This window comes from Suricata suricatta, chromosome 10, assembly GCF_006229205.1.
Source record: "Suricata suricatta isolate VVHF042 chromosome 10, meerkat_22Aug2017_6uvM2_HiC, whole genome shotgun sequence".
In the NCBI taxonomy this organism is placed as follows: domain Eukaryota; kingdom Metazoa; phylum Chordata; class Mammalia; order Carnivora; family Herpestidae; genus Suricata; species Suricata suricatta.
Window position 1 is genome coordinate 79,389,935 of NC_043709.1, and position 26,026 is coordinate 79,415,960.

General features: G+C 34.8%; 1 protein-coding gene across 4 annotated transcripts in view; it reads right to left on the reverse strand.

Moving 5' to 3' along the window:
• Window positions 1-488: 488 nt before the first annotated feature.
• The window catches only part of FGFR1OP2 (FGFR1 oncogene partner 2), a 32,394-nt gene continuing 6,856 nt past the window's right edge, over window positions 489-26,026 (reverse strand). For 3 of the 4 annotated variants that reach the window (XM_029955865.1, XM_029955866.1, XM_029955867.1), the window contains exons 2-7: window positions 11,377-11,525; window positions 8,650-8,767; window positions 7,187-7,329; window positions 4,793-4,906; window positions 2,357-2,470; window positions 489-1,016 (exon numbers count right to left, since the gene is read on the reverse strand). In XM_029955865.1, coding sequence (XP_029811725.1) covers window positions 879-1,016; window positions 2,357-2,470; window positions 4,793-4,906; window positions 7,187-7,329; window positions 8,650-8,767; window positions 11,377-11,511 — 762 coding nt within the window. In that variant the 5' untranslated portion in view covers window positions 11,512-11,525 and the 3' untranslated portion in view covers window positions 489-878. Of the gene's footprint in view, window positions 1,017-2,356; window positions 2,471-4,792; window positions 4,907-7,186; window positions 7,330-8,649; window positions 8,768-11,376; window positions 11,526-26,026 lie in introns of those variants that run through there. The other variant, XM_029955868.1, reaches the window with a different exon arrangement.

Below are 26,026 nucleotides of genomic sequence, written 5' to 3' on the forward strand. Positions count from 1 at the left end.
AAGGGTTCAATGAGGCAGAGGAATTCCCAATTTACTTTGACATTACCACACCAAGCTTGCTATTTCAAACATTTCAACTTTGTTAGCTAAAAGAACTACCTAATATCCTTAAAGATCAACGAGAGAAGAGAAAAATCTCATCTTCATTATTTAGAACCAAAACTTAAATCTTTCAAAGGAGTAGTTTAACCTACTAATATGTCTCTTATAAGATCTTCTTTCTTAGAAAGTAATATTCTTTCTCTTTCATTCCTGAAATGATATTTCATATAAACAACTTATAGACAATAGTTAGTGGAGCGTTTTAATTATGGTAAATTAGCTAAAATTAAATTAACTTTTGTTTATGGTGCATATGAAACATTCCTACAGCCTTGCAAACTGAGTTTTCTTTGACTAAAATTTACAGTAATGGGAAGGTATAGACAGGCAATCATTAAAGCTGAAGTCTCACGGTACGTAAACTATTTGTTAACTCTGACACCAAAGAGGGAGAAGAAATAAAATTTAATATGACAATCTTCCATTCACAAACTATGTCAAGATATATATTTTAAAATTTGGATACTTTATTCATGTTTATCCAAGTATTGTCCAGGGTATCAACAGCACTGCTGTTAGGTTCAGCAGTCACTCAGAAAATCTTTAGTTTCTTCACCAATTAACAAAGTTTCTATTTTTTAGTTATACTTTGGAATAAAATCTATGAGCATTAACTCTGCATTTCTGCTAGCTAAAGAATGTCATTGCCAGTGCACTGTCCATACTATAGGGGAATAAAGGGTGGCTTGAGATGGATTTTCCTGTTAATCCATTCACATCAGGCCAGTTCCAGTGACCATTCGGAGCCTTGCAAGAAGCTCACACTTACAAGCTCTTCAGCTCTTTCTCAGACTCAGATCACTATTGGTCACTAATGCTGACAAAGATGAACTTTCAGACACATCATCTTTCCTAAGGTTCAGAAAGGATTCTCGAGTTATTTGAAGGATCTCTCTCAAGCCTTTGTTTTCTTGCTAAAAGAAGGCAAACAAAAAGATGTCACCAAGATAGTTACAAAAATACAAACATCTTAAGCCAAACATTAGATGGTATGACAAAGTTTTATAAGTGGCAGAAGTAACTAAATGAACATAAAAAGCTGACAACCTGAATCCAGAGAACAACTTTTTTTTTTTAAAGGAACTATGCTCCTTTTCTACCAGTGGAAAACTGCCTTATTTATGCAGCTGTAATTGTAGACAGGACCTCAGAAACCATCTCATTTCATAATCACAGTATAGAAAAAGAAAGGAACATCTAGACTTACATTGAAATAAACTCAACAAAGCCTATAATGGGAACCTCTTGGGACCTTAGCACCTTTACTACTTTCCATGTCAGCATGGAATGTAGGAAAGGCTGTTTGGTTCGGTTTGTTCTCCTCACTGGAATTTGAGAACAGAGGGGCTGGCTGAGTAGACTGTGAGATTTTTCAAGAATAGTTCAGAGGCCAAACTGAGCATTGATAACCAACTATTTTTCCTCTAGATTAGTTACTGTAAGAAATTAGCAGACATTTAAAACCGTTTATAATGCTCAACCACTTTGTCCTCAGTCTTACTTTCTAAGTTTCAATGGTATAAAGCAAGGATCAGCAAACTACAGCCGACTCAAGGCGTGTTACTGTAAATTGAACTTCCCTGGAACATAGGTAAGCTCAATTTTTTTGTGTGTGTATGGCTGTTTTTGTGTTACAATGACAGTCGAGCAGTTGTAACACAGAATGTCTGGTTTGCAGAGCCTAAAATATTTTCTATCTGGTCCTTTACTTAAAAAGTTTCCTTAGTCCTGTTTTAAAGAATGAGAAAGCACTATGCTTAGAGACAGAAATCACGTTTGGCCCTCTATGTTCAATATCCCCACCAAAAATGAAGCCTTTGAAAGTATAAAAGTCTATTCTACTGATTTGAATTATTCAACAATAACTTATGCTTTCACTACCAAAAAATAAAGAAAAGCTTTTCTGTTCCACAGAAAAATATGAATGCCCAAATATTTGTAGATTAAAATAATTTCCCCTGCATCACCATGATCTCTAATAAAGAAAAAATTTTAATTACTAAATTAAAAGGCTTAGGATCATACAGGATCCAAAAACATCAATTTGCTCAAATACTACTATAAGTTATACTTATCCTAGACTCCAGGATTACTATTGAAATACCCTTGCATTAATATACCCATGTTGGTATACAGAAGGAGAACATTACCAGTTTTCCAGGGAAGTATACATTTATGTATTTAAATGGGATGTATTTTCTTGCATAAATCTTGTATGGACAGTTTTCACCCACATTTGCAATTTAAAACTTACTTCAAGTTGAAATATTCGTTCCTGTTCCTTGCAACCCTGCTGCTCATCGATTTCAATGGCTTTCCTCATTACTGCTGCCATTTCTGTTATCTGATCAACATGTGCTTGTAATTCCTGAAAAAAAGATGGGAGTTGCAAATCACTGAAATAACTTTGTTCTTATTTTTGGATCTTCTCCTTTTAAAAAAAAAACTGCACTGCCACTTAATATGAATGTAATATATCAAACATATTTACAAGAAAGTTGACCATAAATGTGCTTCTGAAATCAGATTTGTTAGGACTGTAAATAAGGATAAGCAGCACAATACAACTAAACCCACTAGCAAGAATAAGATTTCACATTCCTCTTACCACAAATGATCAATGACTTTTTTGTACCTACACCTACTATTAAAGTAATGAGAAAGACAAATTATTTGACACATTCAATCTCTTTATCCCTAAAGTCTTCATGATTTATAAACCTTTTATTATCTATGCCTAAAAATTTATCTCAATCCAACCCAAAACTTTTCCAGGTTATAATCCTCCTTGAGAGCAGGAACTGTATCTTGTTTATATTTGCCTGTGTTTTGTACACAACAGATAATAAAGTAAAATGAATGTAAGTCTGCTTTTAAGTATTAAAATATTAAATGGCCTTTGCAAATTGTTCAAAATATCATTTAGGTATAAAATAAAGATCTACATTTGTTTGATGCAAGTAAAAAAATAAATTTTTCCAATCTTGTGCTATTTTTTGCACACTAATAGTGTACCAAGCAATAGGAATACTTAGCTTATTAAGACATGTTCCCTGATTTCAAGGTGAAAGAGACAGACACAAGGTTTAAATATTAACAGAAGCTTCAAAATAATCATTTTTCAACAAACAGGTTCTACAGACCATTGTTCACTGGCAGTTGCGGGTGCCTCTGTTATATTAAGGACAAAACTTAAATATAAAAGCTAAAAGCTCCCCAAAAACCTGGTCTCTTAAATAGCCGTATATATCCTATTTGTAAAAAGGATTTGAGGAGGACACCCAAAACCTGTAACACTAGTGAACTGTGAAAGAAATATGGAGAACAAATAGTATCTTCAGCCAACCACACACTTAATATCTTGTAGCCAAAAAAATTGCAGGTCCTTGTATTATTTTAATGGAGAAACCCATACAATGCTAGTATGCAGAAAGAAGGCAAAATGAAAGGACTAATCTACACTATCCAATATGATGCTATATAAATGTCAATTAAAACTAAACACCTTTTAAAAAGTTAACAATTCAGTCCCTCAGTTGCATTAGTGACACTTCAAGTGCTCACTAGCCACATGTGGCTGGTGGCTTCCATACTGAACAGCACAGATAAAGAACACTTCCATCATTTCAGAAAGTGCTACTGGACAGTCCTGGATTAGATTATGATAGCAAGAATACTGTCAAAGCAAACATCTGTCATACTCTGAAACAGTTTCTTGAAAACGATTAAATCCCCTCCCTCTGGAAAGGGAGCATAATGTTTAAAAGCAAGTACAGATAACGGCAGCAGCAGACAAAGGATAATGAAAAAATTCTGAACACCATCACTTTTTTCAGCTATCATTTAGCATCCTTTTAGGTTAAAAGTACAGAAAGCAAATAATTCTTTGCCTTTAAAATGGAAGAAAATGAGATTCCACTAAGTTTTTCAGGACAGAGTCTGTTCTAATAAAATAATGAAAATAAGAAATCCTAAGACTTCAAACAGAGTAGTAATTTTATAGGCCCAGCTCATGGATAGTTCATTTATTACAATAAAATTTTTAGGGAAGCATCACAGACCTTTTAATGAACACAAGAGGCTAAGACCTGTGCTTTCAAAACAGTCTTAAAGGCAACAAGTGTCAGTAACAGAGTCCTTGAATTATCAGTGATATAATCCTTAAACTTCCTTGAAATGCTCATTTTTAAACTTTTGTTTAGGTTTACTCAAGTTTGCCCAGTCAAGACCTTCCACAATTAAAACCAAGACAGTGTATGGTATTAAATCGTAACACCTAAACAAAGGCATGTTTAGGTAACTGTGAACTCCAACTGAAGGACTACTAACCATCAAAAATCTGAATTAAAATAGTTTGAGCAAAATTTTTATGAAATTAGATCAAAATGACTGCCAAGGAAGCATCTTTGATGTTCTCAAAGAGGGTAACTGTTTAAAGCTTGAACAACCTTTAAAGCCTGCCATTACCTAACAGGCTGTGTATGATACAATACACAGAGAAATGATGACAGATTTGAAGTTTCTACACTGAATATTTTTGCATGGCTAGCAAAAGCACAGCATTTTTTTAAAGCAATTTCATTTATTTGTTGATTTGAACTGGCAGGAAAATTCAATGTAAAAGAACGTTTGAAATGGACCTCCCCCCTTCCCTCCACACCCCAAAAGTTGACTGTTTTATTTAGTGTACATTCTGATTTGCTTCCAAGTGCCTCCTCTCCAGTCCATGTTGAGATGCTTCAAAGATGTGTCGAGATGCATCAAGGAAGAATCCTTCGGAGCTGTTACGATGTACCATGTCAATCTGTAGTATAGAGTCATTATAATGTTAATACGGACATTATCCGTAATTTAAAAACTGATGAGTGTTAGTTCATGCGTGTTAGCCAACTGTTTGAAATGTTTGTTTTTTTAAGATTTCCAAAAAGGCATCTGTTTAAAAATAACGTGAAAATGAGTTCTCAAACCTTTTACTGATTTTTAAATCTGTGCTCAAAAACTTCTAAGAGAGGGAGAAATTCTGTATCATGGTGGTCTCAAAATGATCTTATGCCAAAATGCTGTTATGTGTAATTCCGTTAACCTAAATGTGTCATAAAATTTTTCAGTGTTTAGGCTTATCAGAGTGTCATTACCTAAACACGTCCTGGAATCTCATTTCTGCACCTTCATCACACAAGTGTCTGCTCACCTACTTCTGTTTGTTGACACCCCTCCCCATAATTAATTCAAGGCTGGATTTAGATGGATTTTTCTTCCTTTCTTGACACTTTCCAGATTCTCTTCATGAGAACTAATCTTACTTCTACTAATATTCCTATATTTAATGATATCTCTATTTTAGGATTCATCACATCCTATCTTATATTCAACATTATGTTTGTATCTATCTCCCTTTACATTGTGAGCTCCTATGGCAAAGTAATGGAACGTATTTATTTATTCATATTATGATTAATAACTAAGCCAGTGCAAGTGTTAATAAATGTTTATTTAATTGAGTTGAAGTGTCTCCTTTTTGGGAAAAATCAAAATCACAAACATTAATATGTATTAGTTAGAATTAAAGACAAGTAACTCAACAGTCAATTTATGGAAGGTAAGGATCAGCACTTAGATGAATTCAATCTACATAGTAAAAAAGGAGGGTTTACAGCTATCTTAAGAAATGTTTAACTTTACTAATTAATAAAATTGGTAAAATCTTAGGTGTTTTAGAAAACATTTGCTTCCGGTATAGTTGCTACCAGACAACTTAGCAACCTGCAGTATCTTATGCTAAACACTTTTTGGTCAGAGTATTCCCTTTAGATCTTAAAAAATTTCTTAGGTTTTAAACATTAGGGTCTCTTGGAATTTCTCAATGTTATATTTATTTTACCAATAATTTAAGTCAATTCGTCTTTGTACCTTTAAAAGAAACATTCAAGTTATGCATTTAAATTTAAATGTTTTTATAATGATCTCATTAACAATAGATAAATTTATATTCAAAAGATTGCCCCTTAAGCATCCAAGGTTATTCCCCTTTGGTTAGCAGATGAATAGCATAATTAGGTAACATTAAACCCTTATTTATTAATCTATTTTACTATTGACACAGAGGTATCTATTACTAACTTCCTTAGTAATGTAAAGTTATCCTAAAAAGATTTACTAGATATTTAATTTTAATAGAATAATTAATAATTTAAAAATACCTACAAGGACCAAGATGGACTCTACAATGTGTTTCAATAATTGAGAAAGATGAAAACATGTTTTAAAACAATATTTCTTAAATAATGTTAGTAATAACTAATAATAGTTAGCTCACCATTATCCAATAAAGATAACAGCTAGAAATCACAATATTCTAATATTTTTATTTCACACCAGCAGTTAAAATTTAGTTTAAAATGTAATCAGGAAGGGATTACTCTACTTGTCTTTATAGTAGTTGCTAACAAGCACAGGGACATACACAAAGGAAACGTACAGGGATGTCAGTAAGTGAACTTGGGCAGAGGGAAAGACATGAATTTCTAACCAGTTCGGCTTTGTCTCTAAAAATGGTGCTAACGGGGTAGGGGGTGAGGGGGCAACATTTAAAAATGTTGGTTCTTTTCCTCCCCAGTTGCCCATGGTTTTTCCATCATAATCAGTATTATTTATAATATGGATGAATTAGCCTCTTTCAGGAAACAGTCTAAAGAAAATCTACCTTTAGCTCATTTCAGATTTCTGAAAACGTTTTCTGCATTTCAGTTTTTTGTTTTGCAACAAATGTCAATACAAATCTATTAAAAGAAATATTTCTTAAAAGCAAATAACCTTACAGAATAATTCTGCGTTGAGTACACTTACCTTTACTTCCCAAATAAAATTTATTTTTGAAAATATGTTAAAGCTACTAGGGAGCAAAAGGAGTTACAAGAGTAATCAAAATATGTAACAAGTAATGAAAAAATAAGGAGAAGAAATGTCAGAAAGATGAAGTAGTAAGTATCATGTTAGATACCTGTGATTTAACAACAAAAGAAAATCTCAACGCAAGTTAACCGATTTGTGCTTCATTTCAAATTATGTTTATGAAATGGATTACCTTGGAGTGCTGCTCCTTTAACTTCGTTATTACACCCGGATCATCTTTTTTGCTGGCCATTAGCAGTCTAAACATTTGCTCTCGATACTTGCTCATTATAAGTTCCAAGGCAGACTGATGTTCTTCTAGAGATGTACGCAATTCTATCAAGAACAATAGTAGTATATTTTACTCAAACCGGAGTTATAGATGTACAAAATAGTCTCTTCCCCATTATGTTTATCAAAAAACCAAGTTTTTATAAAGGGGGTATTTTGGAAAGAAAACATATGAAAAAATCTTGCCATAAAGAAATAAAGGATACAAAATAAAGTCCTTTATTACTTTTTTAAATGACCATTTAAAACTAATTTTTATAGAATCATTTCAACATTTACTGAATAAGAATTAAGTACCAGACAATGCTCTATAGTAGGAATACCCACAAGGCCAGGGAGCTCACAGTCTAGCTGAAAAAGCAAATACATAAATAATTATAATACAATGTATAAAGTACAGAATAGAGCTCTACCCAAATATATATGAGAAGTCTGTGAGGAAAACTGGCAAAACCTTCAAATTATTGAGATGAACTTGCATTCCTGGAGCTGAAAATGAAAGGAAATGACACTCTGAACAGGGAGGCATGAAAGTGGATGCTGTGTTGAGGAACTGGTTCAGAATGGCAAGAAAAAAAGTTTTATGGAGAAGAGAGGTATGGAAAAAAGACAGAAAAAAGCCTTGGAGTTAATTTTGAAGGCCTGTGGATAAGGAAATAAGTATACAGTGAAGGTTCTAAAGCAAAAGAATAGCATGATCAGATATATCTTTGAAAAATTAATGTGATGCCTGTGTTGAAAATAGACTGAAGGGGAGAAAAGAGCCTGGACTCGAGAAGACCAATTAGGACAATTCAGGCATGAGACCATGAACACCTCCACAAGGGGCCAAACCAGTGAGACTACAAAGGAACAAAGAAAGTTATTTCATAGGTAACAATGGTACAAACTGAATATTGAGGGTGAGAACCTAAGATGACTCCAAGCAAGGTAGACATTCATATGTAGGAAAGGGATAAAAACTACTATGTATATTTTAGGCATATGGACCAGAAATGAGATTAATAACAGAAAGTAAATTTAGTTGGCCATTTCTCCACTGGTTCCAAATTAATAGTCAAATTATAAATTAGAGCTCTCTTTTAATTTTAACTAAATTTAACTAATTTTAACTATGATCTAATAAATTACCCCTTCAAAGTATAGATTTTATGGTATGTGGATAATAGTAATAAGTAATAATAAACAGTAACAAAAGAACGTGTACAAATGGAAAAAAAACTTTAAACTCACTCGTTTATTTGATGAGCCTAAGTTACTTAGTAACTTAATTCAATAAAACATCCAGGTTCTAAACTTCAGTTGTCAAACTCCTTTGTTTTTACAATCATATGTTCACTGGAATGAAGTGATTATGTATCTTACCTTTGTTCTCTTGTTGCAATTCTCTGATTTGTCTGTTTTCTTGCTGGATTCCCATAACTAATGTGGACCGTGGCCGATGCCTTGCAACTTCATTAAGTTCTTGAATTTCTTCCTGATACTAATGAAAAGATAAAAAAGAATATGTGTGAAGAAAACATTTGAAAATATGTTTCTGAGATATATATCTGATAAGGGTCTAACATCCAGAATATATAAAGAACTCTTATAACTCTCAATAATAAGAAAACCCAATTAAAAAATGGGCAAATAAGGTAACTGGGGATCTATTGTATAGCATGGTGACTATAGTTAACAATACTGTATTATATGGTTAGAAATGCGTAAGAGTAGATCTTAAATGTTCTCATCACACACACATATATGGTAATTATGTGAGGTGATGGAGGTGTTAACTAACTTTACTGTGGTAATCACTTTGCAATATGTGTATCAAATCATCTTGTACACCTTAAGCTTACACAATGTTATAAGTCAATTCTATCTCAATAAAGCTGGGGGAAAATGGGCAAGGGATCTGAAGAGACAGTTCTCTAAAGAAGGTATACAAATGACCAATAAGCACATAAAAAGATGCTTAATATTACTAGTCATTAGAGAAATGCAATTCAATATAACTGAGATATGACTTCACAACCGCTAGGATGATCTTAATCAAAAAGTCAAACAACAAGTGTTAGACAGAATGTGGAAAAATTGTATTGTTGACTGGAATGTAAAATGGTATAGCTGCTTTGGAAAATAGTCTGGCAGATCTTTAAAACTTAAACACAGAGCTATTATACGACCCATTCATTCTACCCCCAAGATAACTGGAAATATATGTCTATACAGAAACTTCCACACAAATATTCATAGCAGTTTTATAATAGCCCCAAACAGAACCAATCCAAATGCCCATCAACTGATGGACAGACACATGCACTGTATCCTTGTATGATGGGATATAATTCAGCAATAAAAAAGAATAAAAGCTAGTATACGCTACAACATGAACCTCAAAAACATAAAAAAGCAGTCACAAAAAGCCACATATTCTAGAACAACATTTATATTAAGTGTCCCAAACAGACAAATCCATAGAGAGAGAAACAAAGATTAGTTGCCAGGGGCAGAGAGAAGGGAAAGCTAAGGGAGTAGCTGCTAACAGAGGTGGGCTTTGGGGGGTGAAGGGAAGTTCTGGAATTAGTGATCATGGTAGCAAAACCTGTGAATGTACCAAAATCCAATGAACTATACCTTTCAAAAGGGTACATTTTACTGGTATTGTGAATTATATCTCAATAGTAAAAGAAAATGTGCAAGAGAAATGAAAAAAATTTTAAAAATGTGATTCTAACTTTAAAATTGTACTCCTTTATATTCACGGCATTTTATTTAAAGAATTTTTTTTCAAGTTTACTTATTTTGAGAGAGAGAGACAGTGTGAGTAGGGGAGAGGGAGAGAGGGGGGAGATAGGAAGGGGGGGAGAGAGAGGGAGAGAGGGAGAGAGGGAGAGAGGGAGAGAGGGAGAGAGGGAGAGAGGGAGAGAGGGAGAGAGGGAGAGAGGGAGAGGGAGGGAGACAGGGAGAGAGAGAGAGAGAGAGAGAGAGAGAGAGAGAGAGAATGGATGAATGAATGAATGAATCCCAAACAGGCTCCACACTGTCAGTGCTTAGCCCCATGTGGGGCTCAAACTCACAAAACCATGAGATCATGATCTGAGCCGAAACCAAGAGTTGGACACTTAACTTACTAAGCCACCCAAGTGCCCCTATATTCAAGGCATTTTAATGTTTCACTTAGTAGTGTATTTACTGTAACATTCCTGGTTCTTAACTTTAGTTGTCAAACTCTGTTGTTTTTTACAACTCAATACCAGATATGTTTACTGGAATGCATGAGTCAAGCTGGAGACAGGTAATCTGTTTAGGTGACAAAACAAGTAAATTTGCTCCATTATTTCCAGTAGCTTTGGTAAAAGCATCATCCTAGGATTGCTTCCTTTTAAAAATGGATGAGTTTCAGAGTAGACTATGAATATACATTTTCCCTGATTTCTATCATAATATCAAGAGATTTTATAATTGTCTTAGAGTTGAAAATTTTTATAAGAAGGCTTAAAATGGTAGCTAAACTCCATGAACCCCTGGAGAATTCTTATATGCAAGTTCTTATATAAAAGAGTAATAAGTGAAGCCCTTTTATTGGTAGCATTAAGTGAACAGTAAGTAAGGAGTACAGATTTAACAACTGCCTAATGTATAAACCAGATACTGCCTTACATTATTTTCAAAAACTACTTCACTGTTAAATAATATCACCTAAGCACTTTTACAGAAAAAATATGAACATTTCTACATTATAAATATAAGACAGAGCAAAATATATGTCACTATTAGTAAAAGATATTACTTGGTCTTTGTCAAATATATCTGAACCTAATATATTAATATATTTTCTAAACTCCAATGTGCAACTGTCAGAAAAACAAGTGATCAAATCTATAGTTTTTAGAAATACATGCATATGTTTGTCACCTGGATGTGACAAAATTATATGATAATCTAAAGTAAAATTAAAACATAGAAGTCAAGCTACTTTTAAATTCTATAGAACATTTAAAAAAAACCCTAAATACTAATTAAGCAGAAGTTTATGATTCAAGCAATACAGTCTATGACTGCCTTTTAAAAAACGGAATTGACAAGAAAGGAGAAAGCTCGAACCTGCTTCATTGCTTCCACCCGCTTGTTGAGCGCCGTGGTTTGCTCTATCAGAGATTCTGCTGCATCATCATGATCTCTCAATCTTTCCACAAGAGCTTTAGCATCAGCAAGTGCCTTCTCAATCGTGCAACTCATTTCTAAAGGAATACCTATAAAATTAAAATCAAGTTTCAAAACAAAGCCAGCATACCATTTTATTATTTTAGGTTCATGTTAATATAAATATGCTTCTTAAGCTACATTTGTTATAGGATTGTTCACAGGAAGAAAAGACATCTAAGTACCCTTGTGGTTTTGCTTCTGTTAGGATGGCATATGCTCCAAAGTGAATTTATAATAGTAAAAAAATTAGAGCATATATAAATGACTTGCAGACATAATCAGAATGTATTTAAAACACCCTGAATCTATGGTGGGGAAAAGAAGTAGAAATCAAGTGAATACATTTTATATTGTATACAAATTGTGCTTTTTGTGGTACCTAGCTGGCTCAGTAGGTAGAGCATGTGACTCCTGATCTTGGGGTTTTTAAATTCAAGTCCTATGTTTGGGTGTAGAGATTACTTAAAAATAAAATCTTTCATAAAAAATGTACTCTTCCAGAGGGAATTCTCTCATCTTATTTGTCAAAAATTTCACTTTATTAGTCTATATTCTGTGGTTCATGATTGTCAGTCACTAACTAGATCCTTCCTAGCCTCTGCTTAGTTAGGTGACCTGAGACACCATTCACAACACATGCTGACCAGCCAGAGTGGTCTCTATGTGTCATGCTATGTCAAAGTGTCTTTCTTTTGGAAGAACTACTCCTTATAGGATCTGTTATCCTAATTCTTGCACTTTCCTTAATAAATGGTTAAAAGAAATATTACTTAGAGCACCTGCCATTATCAGACATTCTTGATATACTAAAAATCGTATTTGATTTGTTAAATCAATTTGATATGTTAAAAATATTTAAAAGGGGCTCAAAAAACTAGGAGGCAAAATATGAAATACTCAATAGTTAGTTAGCTTCATCATTTGGTATGCAGACCTCACAACAAATCCTAATTTTAAAATAATCTCTCTCAAAAACATAAATCTTCTGAAACTTACCATCTCTCTCTTTTTTTTAAGTTTTTTTATTTTGAGAGAGAGAGAAAGAGAGAGAAAGACAGAGAGAGACCAGGAACCGGGGATGGACAGAGGGAGGGAAAGAATCCCAGGCAGGCTCTGTGCTGGCAGTATGTAGCCTGAGCTCCTGACTGTGAGATCATGACCTGCGCTGAAATCAAGAGTTAGATGCTTAACTGACTGAGCTACCCATGTGCCCCTGAAACTTACTGTCTTTGGGTTTTTCTCTTTATACTAGTTTTACCTTACGTTCTATATGAGCCATCCTCTCTTCAGGGTTTTCTCAAAAAGTAAAATCACACTGTGTAACTACTAGGCCAGAAGCCAGGTCTATAAATTAAAACTGATATGGATCCCAGTTAAGGGCTATAATTAGGGATTTCATCGACTTTAGACAGAAATCTGCTACAGAATGTGACTGTTAGATTGTACTGTACTAGTTCAAACCTGAATAAGAGGATTTCATCAGAATAAATTAAAAGTTAAAACTGCCAATTTAGAAAATCTTCAATACTGACTAGACATTTCCAGAGAGCTTTCAGAATTAAATAGTATGGATATTAATACAATTTCTGGCTCCTCGGATAAAACTGCCAAAAGATTTGTCTTTTAAGATTTAAGAGGTTTAGAAAAAGGTACTTGAAAAAACGATAAGCAAAAGGGTCATTAGTTACTAATGTCCTGTACTAGCTAAAACACAAAAGGACAACTATCCAATATCTATCCAAGATGCTGCTTCTAGGAAAACATTAGCATCCAACAATGCCCTAAACTTCCAAAGAGAATTACTTGATATCTTAGATGGATAATAATACAGATTTCTTATTCATATGTGACTAACTATATCTCCCATTAACCCCACTACTATGAAACACCAGATCCTTCAGAGTAAAAGTTTTAAGTTATTAAAGCCCCCTTACCAATAAAACCCATGAAAACAAATAGAACGAAACAAACAGGGAGGGAGAAGAGGGGACAAGTTGACTTATAATGAGTAAAAACAAAACAAAACAAAACAAACCAAAACAAACCCAGAAGACATTATTTGTCTTATAGTAAAGATAACTGGTTTTAACAAACGGTCAAAGGAAATAACAAAAAACAAATTTGAAAGTCTGGAGAAAATCGTAAAAGACTTTAGAGACATAAAGTTTATCTTGGTTGAACAGAACAACTCAAGTACTAAGCATCTCTAACAATTCCAGGTCCCAACCTGTAAAAGATATTATTGGGACCACTATTGGAGGAATACTTCTTTTTGTTGAGTAACACAACACCTACAAATATAATACACAGGATCTGTTTCCAAATAGAATGCACTAAAGCTGCTACATGAAATCAGATGATAGGTCATCTAGACATGAAAATAGTTACACTGTGTATAATTCCGTAAGTTGCCCCCCCCCCCCCAAAAAAAAAAAAAAAAGGGTAAAAGAAAAAAACCAAAAAGCTATGCTCCTAGATTCCTCTAGGCAAAAGAATCCACAGACATTAATTAATTGGAACAGAGCCCTGACTCTAGATGGAGTCTTCCTAGGTAAATCATAAATCTTTCTTTTTAAAATATGAAAAAGTTATGCTGTGTTCTGGGGATATTAACTTCAAAACATGGAACCAAAGAGTCACTGCCTATTATATCTTGTGCCTTATTTGAGAAGCTAAAACATTCTCCTTTCCTCAGAACAATCACAGGTATCAATTGGTCAAAGCATCTTCTGAACTTGTAGTAGGTCTTTAAACCTAATGTTGCCATGTCACAAATCCCTATGGTAAAGGAAACCACTCCACATTTTCTATAGTTGAATTATTAGGAAATGCTGTTACTTTCTCCTTTTCATATTACCATCCACTGGTGACACTCTTACTCCAACTATACCTACTGAAAGAATGGCTCATGATTGTGTTTCCATAATTCAAGAAGTGTCTACGTCCAAACAAAACTTTTGAATTCTTTAGGACCAAATCTTGACTTTGGTGCTTGTTAATGGGCTTTATGTTAAACACAAAAAGTGACAATACCAGGCTTGATATACAATAGATAGAAACTTCAGTCATTCTGATAAAATTCACTTTCTTACCAGAGGCCAAACTGATCAAATGACTTAAATGTGCCTAAGATACAACTTGCTAAAAAAGAAAAAAGGAAAAAAAGTAAATTTACATACTAATAGCTGGATCATGTTTGGAATAATTCACTTCTTTGAAATGCTACAAAAAAAAAAGTTCCTCAGTTATCTGTTAATAAACAATGAATACACTGACAGTTTTATAGCTTGACACTACCTAAAACAGACACACACAATAATAGTACTGTACAAGCTAACATGCTATGTATGTACTAATATACATAGAAGTATGGAACTACTTTAAAGTATGCTGTAAACAAAGTTCTTTGACTACAAGTCCTTATGCAAGGGCCTCAGATAAAACAATAAAATCAAAACAAATCTGTGATTCCATCACAGACACAAAAAATCTGGTCTGATAAATTCTAAAAAGAAACATAGGATGATCAAGTTGTAAAATTCATAAAGATAAGAGCTGCCACAATCAGAATGGTGACTTGATGGCACCAAATGAAACCTTAAGTGGGCTCTAGAATCATTTCATTCCAACAGGAAAAAAAATTGGCCACAATATTCAAAACACTGCTGAGAAATTTTTTTGGATAGTGTAAGATATGGCCCAAGGCAAACTTTCTTTGTAGATCAACCTGGGAAAATCTTATAATTTTTTTCTTCAAAAAAATTTTTAAGATTTATTTATTTTTGAGTGACAGAGACAGTGGGAAAGGGGCAGAGAGAGAGGAGAGAGAAAATTCCAAGCAGGTTCTGCACTGTCAGCACTGAGCCTGATGTGGGGCTTGAACTCACAAAGCATGAGATCAGGACCTGAGCCGAAACCAATGGTCAGATGCTTAACCAACTGAGTCACCCAGGCACTCCTGGAAAAATTTTAAAGATGAAGTGAGGACTAAAACCATTCCTAAAGGATTTTAACATTTCCCAGTGGCTTTTATAGGGTTGTCTCTCTATGCTCTAGGAATATGTAACATTCTTTAATACACTAGAATATATATTTTATGAAATGGATTGAAAAAGCCCCCTGTTGAAAAGCCATAATATTCACAGGAGTTAAAATACTATTCAAGTTTGTATTTCCTACCAACTGCATTCTAACTTGTAACCAAGTAATATGGAAACAAAAGCAAAAATTAATATAGAAACATTTAACTGGAAGTTACTTATGAAATTATTTATGCAACACTTTTTCTCTTCCTCAGAAATCTTCCTGTCTTCATCATTCCCAGGCCTCAGCAAAACTCAACTGTGTCTGTAGGTCTAAATTCAGACACATCAGAATCAAATTCCTGAAATTTAAAGAAAAATTCTTAAAAACAGTAAGAGACAAATAATACTCATAAAGAACCAACCACTTGAAGGACTATCAATCTTTCATCAGAATCAAGATGGCCAGACACCAAAATGATTGAAACTGAAAGAGGAACACTTAAAATACAGAAAGAACTGTCATCCCAGAATTCTATAGCCAGCAAAAATACCCTTCATACATGAAAGTGAAATAAAAAATCATTCTCAGAAGAAAAACAGAATTCACTTCTAATAGATATATTCTAAAGGAAATTCTTCAGAGAGAAGCAAAATGGTATCAGAAGGCAACTACAGCATCAGGAAAAAAGGAAGAGTAACAGAAATAGGCAAATACAGTGAACTATTTGAGTATTTTAAAACATCTTATGTTTGAAAACAAGCTTTGTCTAATAAAATTTTCAATTTATGTAGACATAATATATAACTATGACATTAAGGTGGAAGGGTAATGGACCTATAAAGACCTATAAAGTGAGAAGGTTTCAAACTGTCACTTGAAATTATTAAATATTGGGCTGCCTGGGTAGCTCAGTTGGTTAATCATCCGACTCTTGATGTTGGCTCAGGTCACGATCTCAAGGTTCATGGGACTGAACCCCACACTGGGCTCTGCGCCCACAACATGGGGCCTGCTTGGAACTCTCTCTGCCCCCCCCTCCCCCAGCACACAGGTCCATTAATGCTCTCTCTCTCAAAAAAGAACTTAAAAAATCATTGAATGTCAATTGTAGATATATAAATATATATATATATATTTATTAATTAAAGGAACAAAATATTGAAGGAACAAAGTAAATTATAAGATATTGGACCTATATCCAAACATATTTATAATTATGCTACATGTAAATGTTCTAAACACACTAATTAAATATATTATCAGAATGAATTAAAAAACAGGACCCAGGGTGGGGGACTAAGACCGTGGAATAGGAGGATTTCAGCTCACCCTGTCCCAGGCACACCATGAGCACACCAAGAAAAGTTACATCTGTACAATTAACTCTAAAAACAACCTGAAGACCAGCAGAACACACCTTCCACAGTTAATGGTAATGATGAGGCCATAGTAGAAAAGGTAGGAGAGGTAGAGACTGGTTGGGAACCAAACACAAATGGGAGGGATGCCACAAGCACTGAAGAGTGTCACACCCCATCCCAGACACCTCAGACACCGGGGACATGCTGTGAAGACAAATCCCCATTAACATCTGGCTATGAGAACCAATGGGGCTTAACTTCTGGAGCTTTTAAAATCAGTAGAGCTTAACTCTGGGGATTTTAAAAATCAGTTGGCTTAACAAGAGGTAGAGGGCAATAGGAAACTGGTCCCTGCCTTTAAAGAGCCAGCATAACAATTCAGGCACAGAAGCAACAGTTTGAAAAGTGCCTGGGGTATACGTGAAGGAGATTTATTCACTAATCTCAGGACACGTGCTGAAGGAGCAGGAATCTTCGGAAATTCCTCCCCCCCCCCAAAAAAAGGTGATGGTGGGGGGGCCATTTCTCTTCCCTCCACTCCTCTAGACAGCCAGACACCTGCAGGAACCAGCTCAACACGATCCACACTTGCTAGCACTGCACACCCTGCCCCCACGTTCCCTGCCACCTGCTGTTCCAACCCACCCATCTTGGCACACATCCTTCTAAAGAGGCTCCTGCTCCTACATATCCTGCAAGCAGCCCTGGCAGGGAATGGCGCCATTCCAAAGAAAATTCTGCACTTGGAGGGGGAAGATAATCTCACATACCAGCTTGCCCACAGTTCCAAAGCCAAGTCTTTTAGCAGGCTGTCCAGGAAGAGCGCTTTGCCATATGGTGCACCTGCAGCTGCAGTCAGCGGTGGAACACAGATACCTTGTCTTGACTGCTGGCCCCGGGCCCCAACTAAAGCCTCTGTGGGCTCTGCAGGGAGAAAGCCCTGCCTTTTAATGTACCAACATCAAGGCGAATTGCAGACAGCTAGCCTGACTGCTGACCCTGCCACCCATGAGCCAAATGGGGCCTCACACAGGCTCCTCAACTCAGGGACCAAACCCTGCCCAGTGTGCCCACAGTAGGCTAAGCAGGTTATTGGGCTGAAGGCAAACATGGCTCAGCCACCACAGGAGGACACATACAGCCCACATAGACACTGCTGGGGTACTGGATTCTGATGACCTGGGAGCATTATACTAGAGGGCACCATAGGACCTCTTCAACACAAGGTCACTACTTTCAAGATAAGAAGTCATAGCTGACCTAATATACAGAAACAATTATGGAGAGTTAGACAAAAGTGAGGAGTCAGAGGACTCTGTCTCAGATGAAAGAACAGGACAAAATCACAGCAAAAGAGCTAAATGAAACTGAGATAAGCAATATGTCTGATAAAAAATTTCAAAGTAATGGTCATAAAAATATTGGACTTAAGAAAAGAAAGAGTGAATGAATTAATGAGAACTTTAACAAAGAGATGAAGAACTAGTAAGAGATGAGTGAATTCAATAAGAGAAACAAAAAAACACACTCGAGGTAATCAAAGAGGATTACGAGAGGAAGAAGAATGGATCAGTGATCTGGAAGGCAGAGTAATGGAAAGTAACCAAACATCAAAAAGAAAAACGAATAAAAAATAAGAACAGGTTAAGGGAATGTAGTGATACCATCAAGCATAATAACCTTTGCAAGACAGAGATCCCAGAAGGGAAAAAGAAACAGGGACAGAAAAACCTATTTGAAGAACTAATAGATGAAAACTTCCCTAATCTGGGGAAGGAAACAGATTTGCAAATCCAGGAAGCACAAAGAGCCCAATAAGATTAGCTCAAGGAGGTCTACACAGACATGTAATGATTAAAATGGCTAAAAGTAATGATAAAGAATTTTAAAAACCGCAAGAGAAAAGAAATCAGTTACATACAAAGGAAACCCTCTAAGACCATGAGCTGATTTTTCAGCAGAAACTTTGCAGGTCAGAAAGGAGTGACATGATATATTCAAAGTGCTGAAAGGAAAAAAAACCTGCAAACACGTATACTCCACTCAGTAAGTTATCTTCAGAACAGAAAGAGAGGTAAAGTTTCCCAGAAAAACAAAAGTTCAAGGAATTCATTGCCACCAAACCAGCCTTATAAGGTATGCTAAAGGGAATTCTGAGCGGAAGAGAAGGCCCTAACTAGAAAGAAAATTATGAAAGTAAATTATTTCAAAGGTAAAAACAAATATATAATAAAGGTAGTAGATAAATCACTTATAAAACAAGTATGGAAGTTAAAATACAATAATAGTAAAATCAGTTATATCTTCAAAAATCCAAGATACACAAAAATAAAAAGATGTAAAATATGACAACATAATGGGGAAGTAACAATTTAGTGCTTTTGGTGTGTTTAAACTTCAGCAACTGCCAACTTACAATTGACTGCTACACATAAAATTTTATGTGTGAATCTAATGGTAATCAAAAATCAAAAACCTATTAATACACACACACAAAAGGAGAAAAGAATCCAAGCATAACACCAAAGAAAGCCATCAAGCCACAAGGGATGAGAGCAAGAGACAAAGAGAAGAACAGAGAAGAACTACAAAAATAACTAAAAAACAATTAACAAAATGGCAATAAGTATATACCTACCAATAATTACTTTAAATGTAAATAAACTGTTCCAATTAAAAAAAAACCCCAACAACCTGGGGCAACTTAATGGCTAAAGAAACAAGACCCATCTAAATGCTGCCTACGAAAGACTTACTTCAGACCTAAAGACAGATAGAGACTGAGGGCTAGAGAAACATATACCATGCAAGTAAAGCCAAAAACAAGCCGGGGGGGGGGGGGGGGGGGGGGGGGGGGGGGGGGGGGGGGGGGGGGGAGCACCTGGGTGGCTCAGTCAGTTAGGCATTTGACTTCAGCTCAGGTAATGATCTCGCAGCTTGTGAGTTTGAGCCCTGCATGGGGCTCTCTGCTGTCAGTGCACAGCCTGCTTCAAATCCTCAATCTCCTGCTCTCAAAATAAACAAATATTAAAAAAACAAAAACAAAAAAGAAACCCAGGGTGGCAATACTTATATCAGACAAAATCCTTTATTGTTAAAAGATCTTATTTTTGGGGTGCCTGGGTGGCCCAGTCGTTAAGTGTTGGCTTTGGCTTAGGTCAGGATCCCACTGTTTGTGGGTTCAAGCCCCACATCAGGCTCTGTGCTGACAGTCTGGAGCCTGTCTTCAGATTCTGTATCTCCCTCTTTCTCTGACCCTCCCCTGCTTGCACTCTCAAAAATAAATAAACATTAAAAAAAATTTTTTTTAATCTTATTTTTAAGTAATCTCTATACCCAACATGGGGTTCAAACCTACAACCCTGAGATCAAGAGTCTCATGCTCTACTAAGACAGCCAGGCATCTCAGATAAAATAGATATTAAAGCACAGATTGTAGCAAGAGACAAAGAGAAGCACTACATAACAATAAAGGGATCAATCCATCAAGAGGATATAACAACTACAAATATCTCCACATCCAACATAGGAGCACCCAAATACATTAAGAAATTAACAAATATAAAGGGAGAAATGGAGAACAATATAATAGTAGTAGGGGACTTTAACACTCCACCTATATCAATGGAGAAATCACGTATTAAGCAGTAAAACAAGTCTCAATAAATTTAAGACTGAAATCATCTTTTCCAACCACAACTGTGTATGAAACTAGAAAAAATTTGGAAATGCCACAAATACATGGAGCCTAAACAACATGCTACTAATGATTGGGTCAACCAAAAAATCAAAGAGGAAATCAGAATATACATGGAGACTAATGAAAACACAATGGTTCAAAATATTTGGGATGCAGGAAAAGCAGTTTTAAGAGGGAAATTTATTGTGATACAGTTCTACCAATAAGATACAAGAAAAATCTCAAATAACCTGACTTTACACCTTAAACAGCTAGATAAAGAACTAGCAGAAGCCCAAAGCTAGCAGAAGGAAGAAAATAATAAAGATTAGAGCAGAAATAAATGAAATAAAAGCTAAAAAAACAAAAAGAGAGAGAGAGAGAGAGAGAGAGAGAGATCAAGGAAACCAGGAACTGGTTCTTTGAAAAGATCAACAAAACTGGTAAATCTCTGGCTAGACTCACCAAGAAAAAAGAAGACTCAAAAAAAAAAAAATCAGAGATGAAGGAGGAGAAACAACAATGAACACCACAGAAATACAAAAGATTCTAAGAGAAAATGATGAAATCATATGCCAACAAACTGGACAACCTGAAAGAAATGGATAAATTCTTGGAAACATAAAGTTATCCAAAACTGAACTAGGAAGAAATAGAAAATTTGAACAGACCAATTATCTGTAATGAAACTGAATAAGTAATCAAAAAATTCCCAACAAACAAAAGTCCAGAACCAGAAGACTCCACAGGTGAATTCTATCTAACATGTAGAGTTAATTCCTATTCTTCTTAAACTATTAAAATAAATAGAAGATGAAGGAAAACTTTGAAACTTATTCTAGGAGGCCACAATTACCCTCATACCAAAACCAAAGACCCCACAAAAAAAGAAAACTAAAGATCAATATTTCCGTTAAATGGAGATCCAAAAACCCTTAATAAACTATTAGCAGACCACATTCAACAATATTTTAAAAAAAAAATCATTCAACAGGATCAAGTAAAATTTATTCCAAGGATGCAAGGGTGGTTCAATATTTGATACATCAGATTAAATAAGAACAAAGATAAAAACCATATGATCATAATACGTGCAGAAAAAGCATTTGACAAAATAACATCAATTCATGATAGTGTCAACAAAGTAATTTTAGAGAACATGCTTCAATATAATAAAGATCATATATGAGAAACCCACAGCTAACATTAAATGATGAAAAACAGAGCTTTTTCTCTAAGATCCAGAACAAGACCAGGATATCCCCTCTCACCGTTTTTATTCAACACAGTACTAAGAACTCTAGATACAACAATCAGATAAAAAAAAAAAAGAAAGAGGGCACCTGGGTGGCTCAGTCAGTTAAGTGTCCAACTTTGGCTCAGGTCATGATCTCCCGGTTTGTGGGTTTGAGCCCCACATCAGGCTCTGTGCTGACAGCTTAGAGCCTGAAGTCTGCTTCAGATTCTGTGTCTCCCTCTCTCTCTGCCCCTCCCCAGCTTGTGCTCTCACTCAAAAAAAAAAAAAAAAAAAAAAAAAAAAGCATTTTAAAAAGTTAAAAAGAAAAGAAAAAGAAATATAAGGCATCTGTATTGGTAAGGAAAAAGTAAAACTGTCACTATGCACAGATGACATGATACTATATACCGAAAAGTCTAATGACTCCACCAAAAAACTATTAGACTAAATGAATTCAGTAAAGTTGCAGGTTACAAAGTTAGTATGTAGAAATCTGTTACATTACTATACACTGATGAGGTAGCAGAAAGAGAAATTTAAAAAACAATCCCATTTATAATTACATGAATAATAGTAAAAGACTTAGAGATAAACTTAACCAAGGAGGTTAAAGATCTGTACTCTGAAAATTACAAAACACGATGAAAGAAATTATAGATGACACAAACAAATGAAAAGAAATTCCATGCTCATGGATTGGAAGAATTAATAGTTTTTTAAATGTTTTTTATTTATTTTTGAGAAAGAGAGAGAGGCAGTGCGAGCAGGGGAGGGTCAGAAAAAAAAAGGGAGACATAGAATGTGAAGCAGGCTCCAGGCTCTAAGCTAGCTGTCAGCACAGAGCCTAATGTGGGGCTTGAACCCACAAACTGTGAGATAATAACCTGAGCTGAAGCCGGACGCTTAACCTACTGAGCCACCCAGGCACCCCTGAAAGAATTAATATCATTAAAATGTCCATACTACCCAAAGCAATCTGCAGATTCAATGCAATCCCTATCAAAATACTAACAGCGTTTGTCACAGAACTAAAATAAATCTAAAATTTTTATAGAACTACAAAAGACACTGATAGTTAAAGCAATCTTGAGAAAGAAGAACAAAGCACGAGGTATCACAGTCCCAGTTTCAAGATAGAGTATAAAGCTCTATCAAAATAGTATGGTATTGGCATAAAACTAGACACAAAGCAACAGAACAAAACAGAGTGCCCAGAAATAAGTCCATTATTTATATGATTAATTAATCAATGGCAAAAGAGGCAAAAATATACAATAGGGGAAAACAAAGTCTCTTCAATAAATGGTGCTGGGAAAACTGGACACCTATATGCAAAAGAACGAAACTGGACCATTTTGTTAACACCATACATAAAAATAAACTCAAAATGGATTAATGACTTAAACGTGAGACCCAAAACCATAAACTCCTAGAAAAAAACATAGGCAGTAATCTCTTTCATATCAGCCATAGCTACATTTTCTAGCTAGGTCTCCTCAGACAAGATAAAAAAAAGGAAAATTAAGTTACTAGGGTAATACCAAACTAAAAAGCTTTTGTTCACTGAATGAAACTATCAACAAAACAAAAAGGCAACCTACCGAATGAGAGAAGATATTTGTAAATGAGATATCTGATAGGGGGCTAAGACATCCAACATATTAAGAACTTACACAACTCAACACCAAAAAAAAAAAAAAAAACCCAAACAAAAAACCCCCCTACAAATAGGCCAATTAAAAAACAGCAAAGAACCTGAATAGACATTTTGTCAAAGAAGACATATAGATGGCCAACAGATCCATGAAAAAGTGCTCAACACCAATGCAAATCAAAACCACAGTGAGAAATCACCTGACATGTAACAATGGCTAGAAAAAAAGAAAAAGACAAGAAAAAGTGTTGGGAAGGATGTGGAGAAAAAGGAACCCTCGTGCACTGTTGTTGGGAATGTAAACTGGAGAAGCCGCTATAGAAAACAGCACAGAAGTCCCTCAGAAAATTAAAAACAGATCTATTACATGATCCATTAATCTTCCTCATAATAGCCAGGAGATGGAAGCGACTTAAGTGTTCATCAATAGACGAATGGACAAAGATGTGGTATATCCATAAAATGGACTAATACTCAGCCATAAAAATGAGATCTTGCCATCTGTGATAACATGGATGGACATACAGAATATTATGCTGAGTGAAGTCAGTCACAGAGAATGAGAAATACAGAATGACTTCACTTACATGTGGAATCTACAAAAGAAACAAAACAAAACAAACAAACAAAAACCAGACTCTTAAATACAGAGAACAAACTGGTGGCGGTTGCCAGAGAGTAGGTGGGTTGAAGAACGGGTAAAATAGATAAAGGGAATGAATACGGACAGCTTCCAGTTATAAAATAAGTCACAGAGATGAAAGTACAGCACAGGGAATATGTTCAATATTGTAGTAATATATGGTGATTATACTTTTCATGGTAAGCAGTGACTAATGTATGAAATTGTTGAATCAGTATGCTGTATACCTGAAACTAATAACATTATAAGTTAATTATAATTCAAAAAAAAAAAAAAAAAGGAAAAGAAAAACCATGAGATAGAAATCAGAAAACAAGTAACACAAAACAGGACCCAACTATAAATAATTTATATGAAACTTACTTTAAATAAAGTCAGAGTGCTAATAAGCACAGAAAAAGATGCTCAACATGATTAGCTATCATGGAAATGCAAATCAAAACCACAATGGGATGCTTCACACCCACTAGAATGGCTGTAATAAAGAAAGATAATAAGATTTGGCTAGAATGTAGAGAATTTCTTTCTCAGTAATTAATAGAATTTCTACACAGAAAATCAGCAAGCATATAGAAGACATGAACAAATACCATCAAGGAGGTAGACTGAATTGGTATTTATAAAATAAACATCACAGACAGAATATACATCATTTTTAAGTGTGCACAGGATCTTTCCAGATAGCAAAACAAACCTTAATAAATTAAAAAGTGCAATCATACAAATTATGTTCTATGGCCATAATGAAATGAAGCTAAAATAAATAACAAGGAGATAAGAAAATCTCCAAACATTTGGAAATTAAACAACACACAAGTAACTGAGAAGTAAAACAAAACAAAACAAAACAAAAAACCCAATAAACTTTTTGGAAATCAGAAACTTAAATCAAGATAAACATGAAAATATAAGATATCAACAATTTGTCACGCATATATAGCAGTATTTTGGAGGAAATTTGTAGCATTAAATTCTTTTATTAGAAAATTAAAAATATCTCAGGGGCGCCTGGGTGGCCTAGTTAAGTGTCTGACTTTGGCTCAGGTCATGATCTCAGGGTACCTGAGTTTTGAGCCCCACACTGCTTTGGATTCTGTGTCTCCCTCTCTTCTCCCCTCCTCCTCTCAAGGCTCTGTCTCTCTCTCAAAAACAAAACCATAAACATTAAAAATAATTTTTAATATTTCATATCAATTACCTGAGCTTCAAATTATGAAACCAGGAAAAGAGCAAAATCAACTCCAAAGTAAAGAGAAAGAAGGAAATAATAAAAGAGCAGAAACCGATGAAATTGAAAACAGGAAAGCCACAGAGAAAAACCAATGAAACCAAACCTAGTTCTTTGAAAAAGCAAATAAAGTGGATAAACCTCCAGCAAAACTGATGAAGGGACAAATAAAAATAAAAGAGAATATATAAATTACTGATGTCAGGAATGAAAAAAAGGGTATCACTTTAGACTCCTAATTCATTAAAGGGATAAGTGATTACAATAATTCCATACACATGAATTGGATAATTTGGATGAAATGGACTAATTCTCTAAAAACCACAAACTAGTCACTCAAGAGGAAACAGATAATTATTAATAGTCCTATAACTATTCCATAATAGTCTTATAATTATTAAAGAAATTAAATTTGTAGTTAAAAATCTCTATTTGGATGGTTTCAATGGCAAATTCTACCAAATATATAAAAAATGATATCAGTGTTATGCAATCTCTTTGAGAAAATGTAAGAAAATACTTCCAAACTCATAAAATGATGCCAGCATTACTTTGAAGCCAACACCAGACACACTTCAGGAAGAGAGAGAACCACAAACCAATATCCCTCATACGTATAAATGTAAAGATTCTCAAGAAAATACTGGCAGCTCAAATTCAGCAACATATAGAAAGAATAATATACCATAACCAAGTAGGGTTTATCCCTGAAATCAAAGT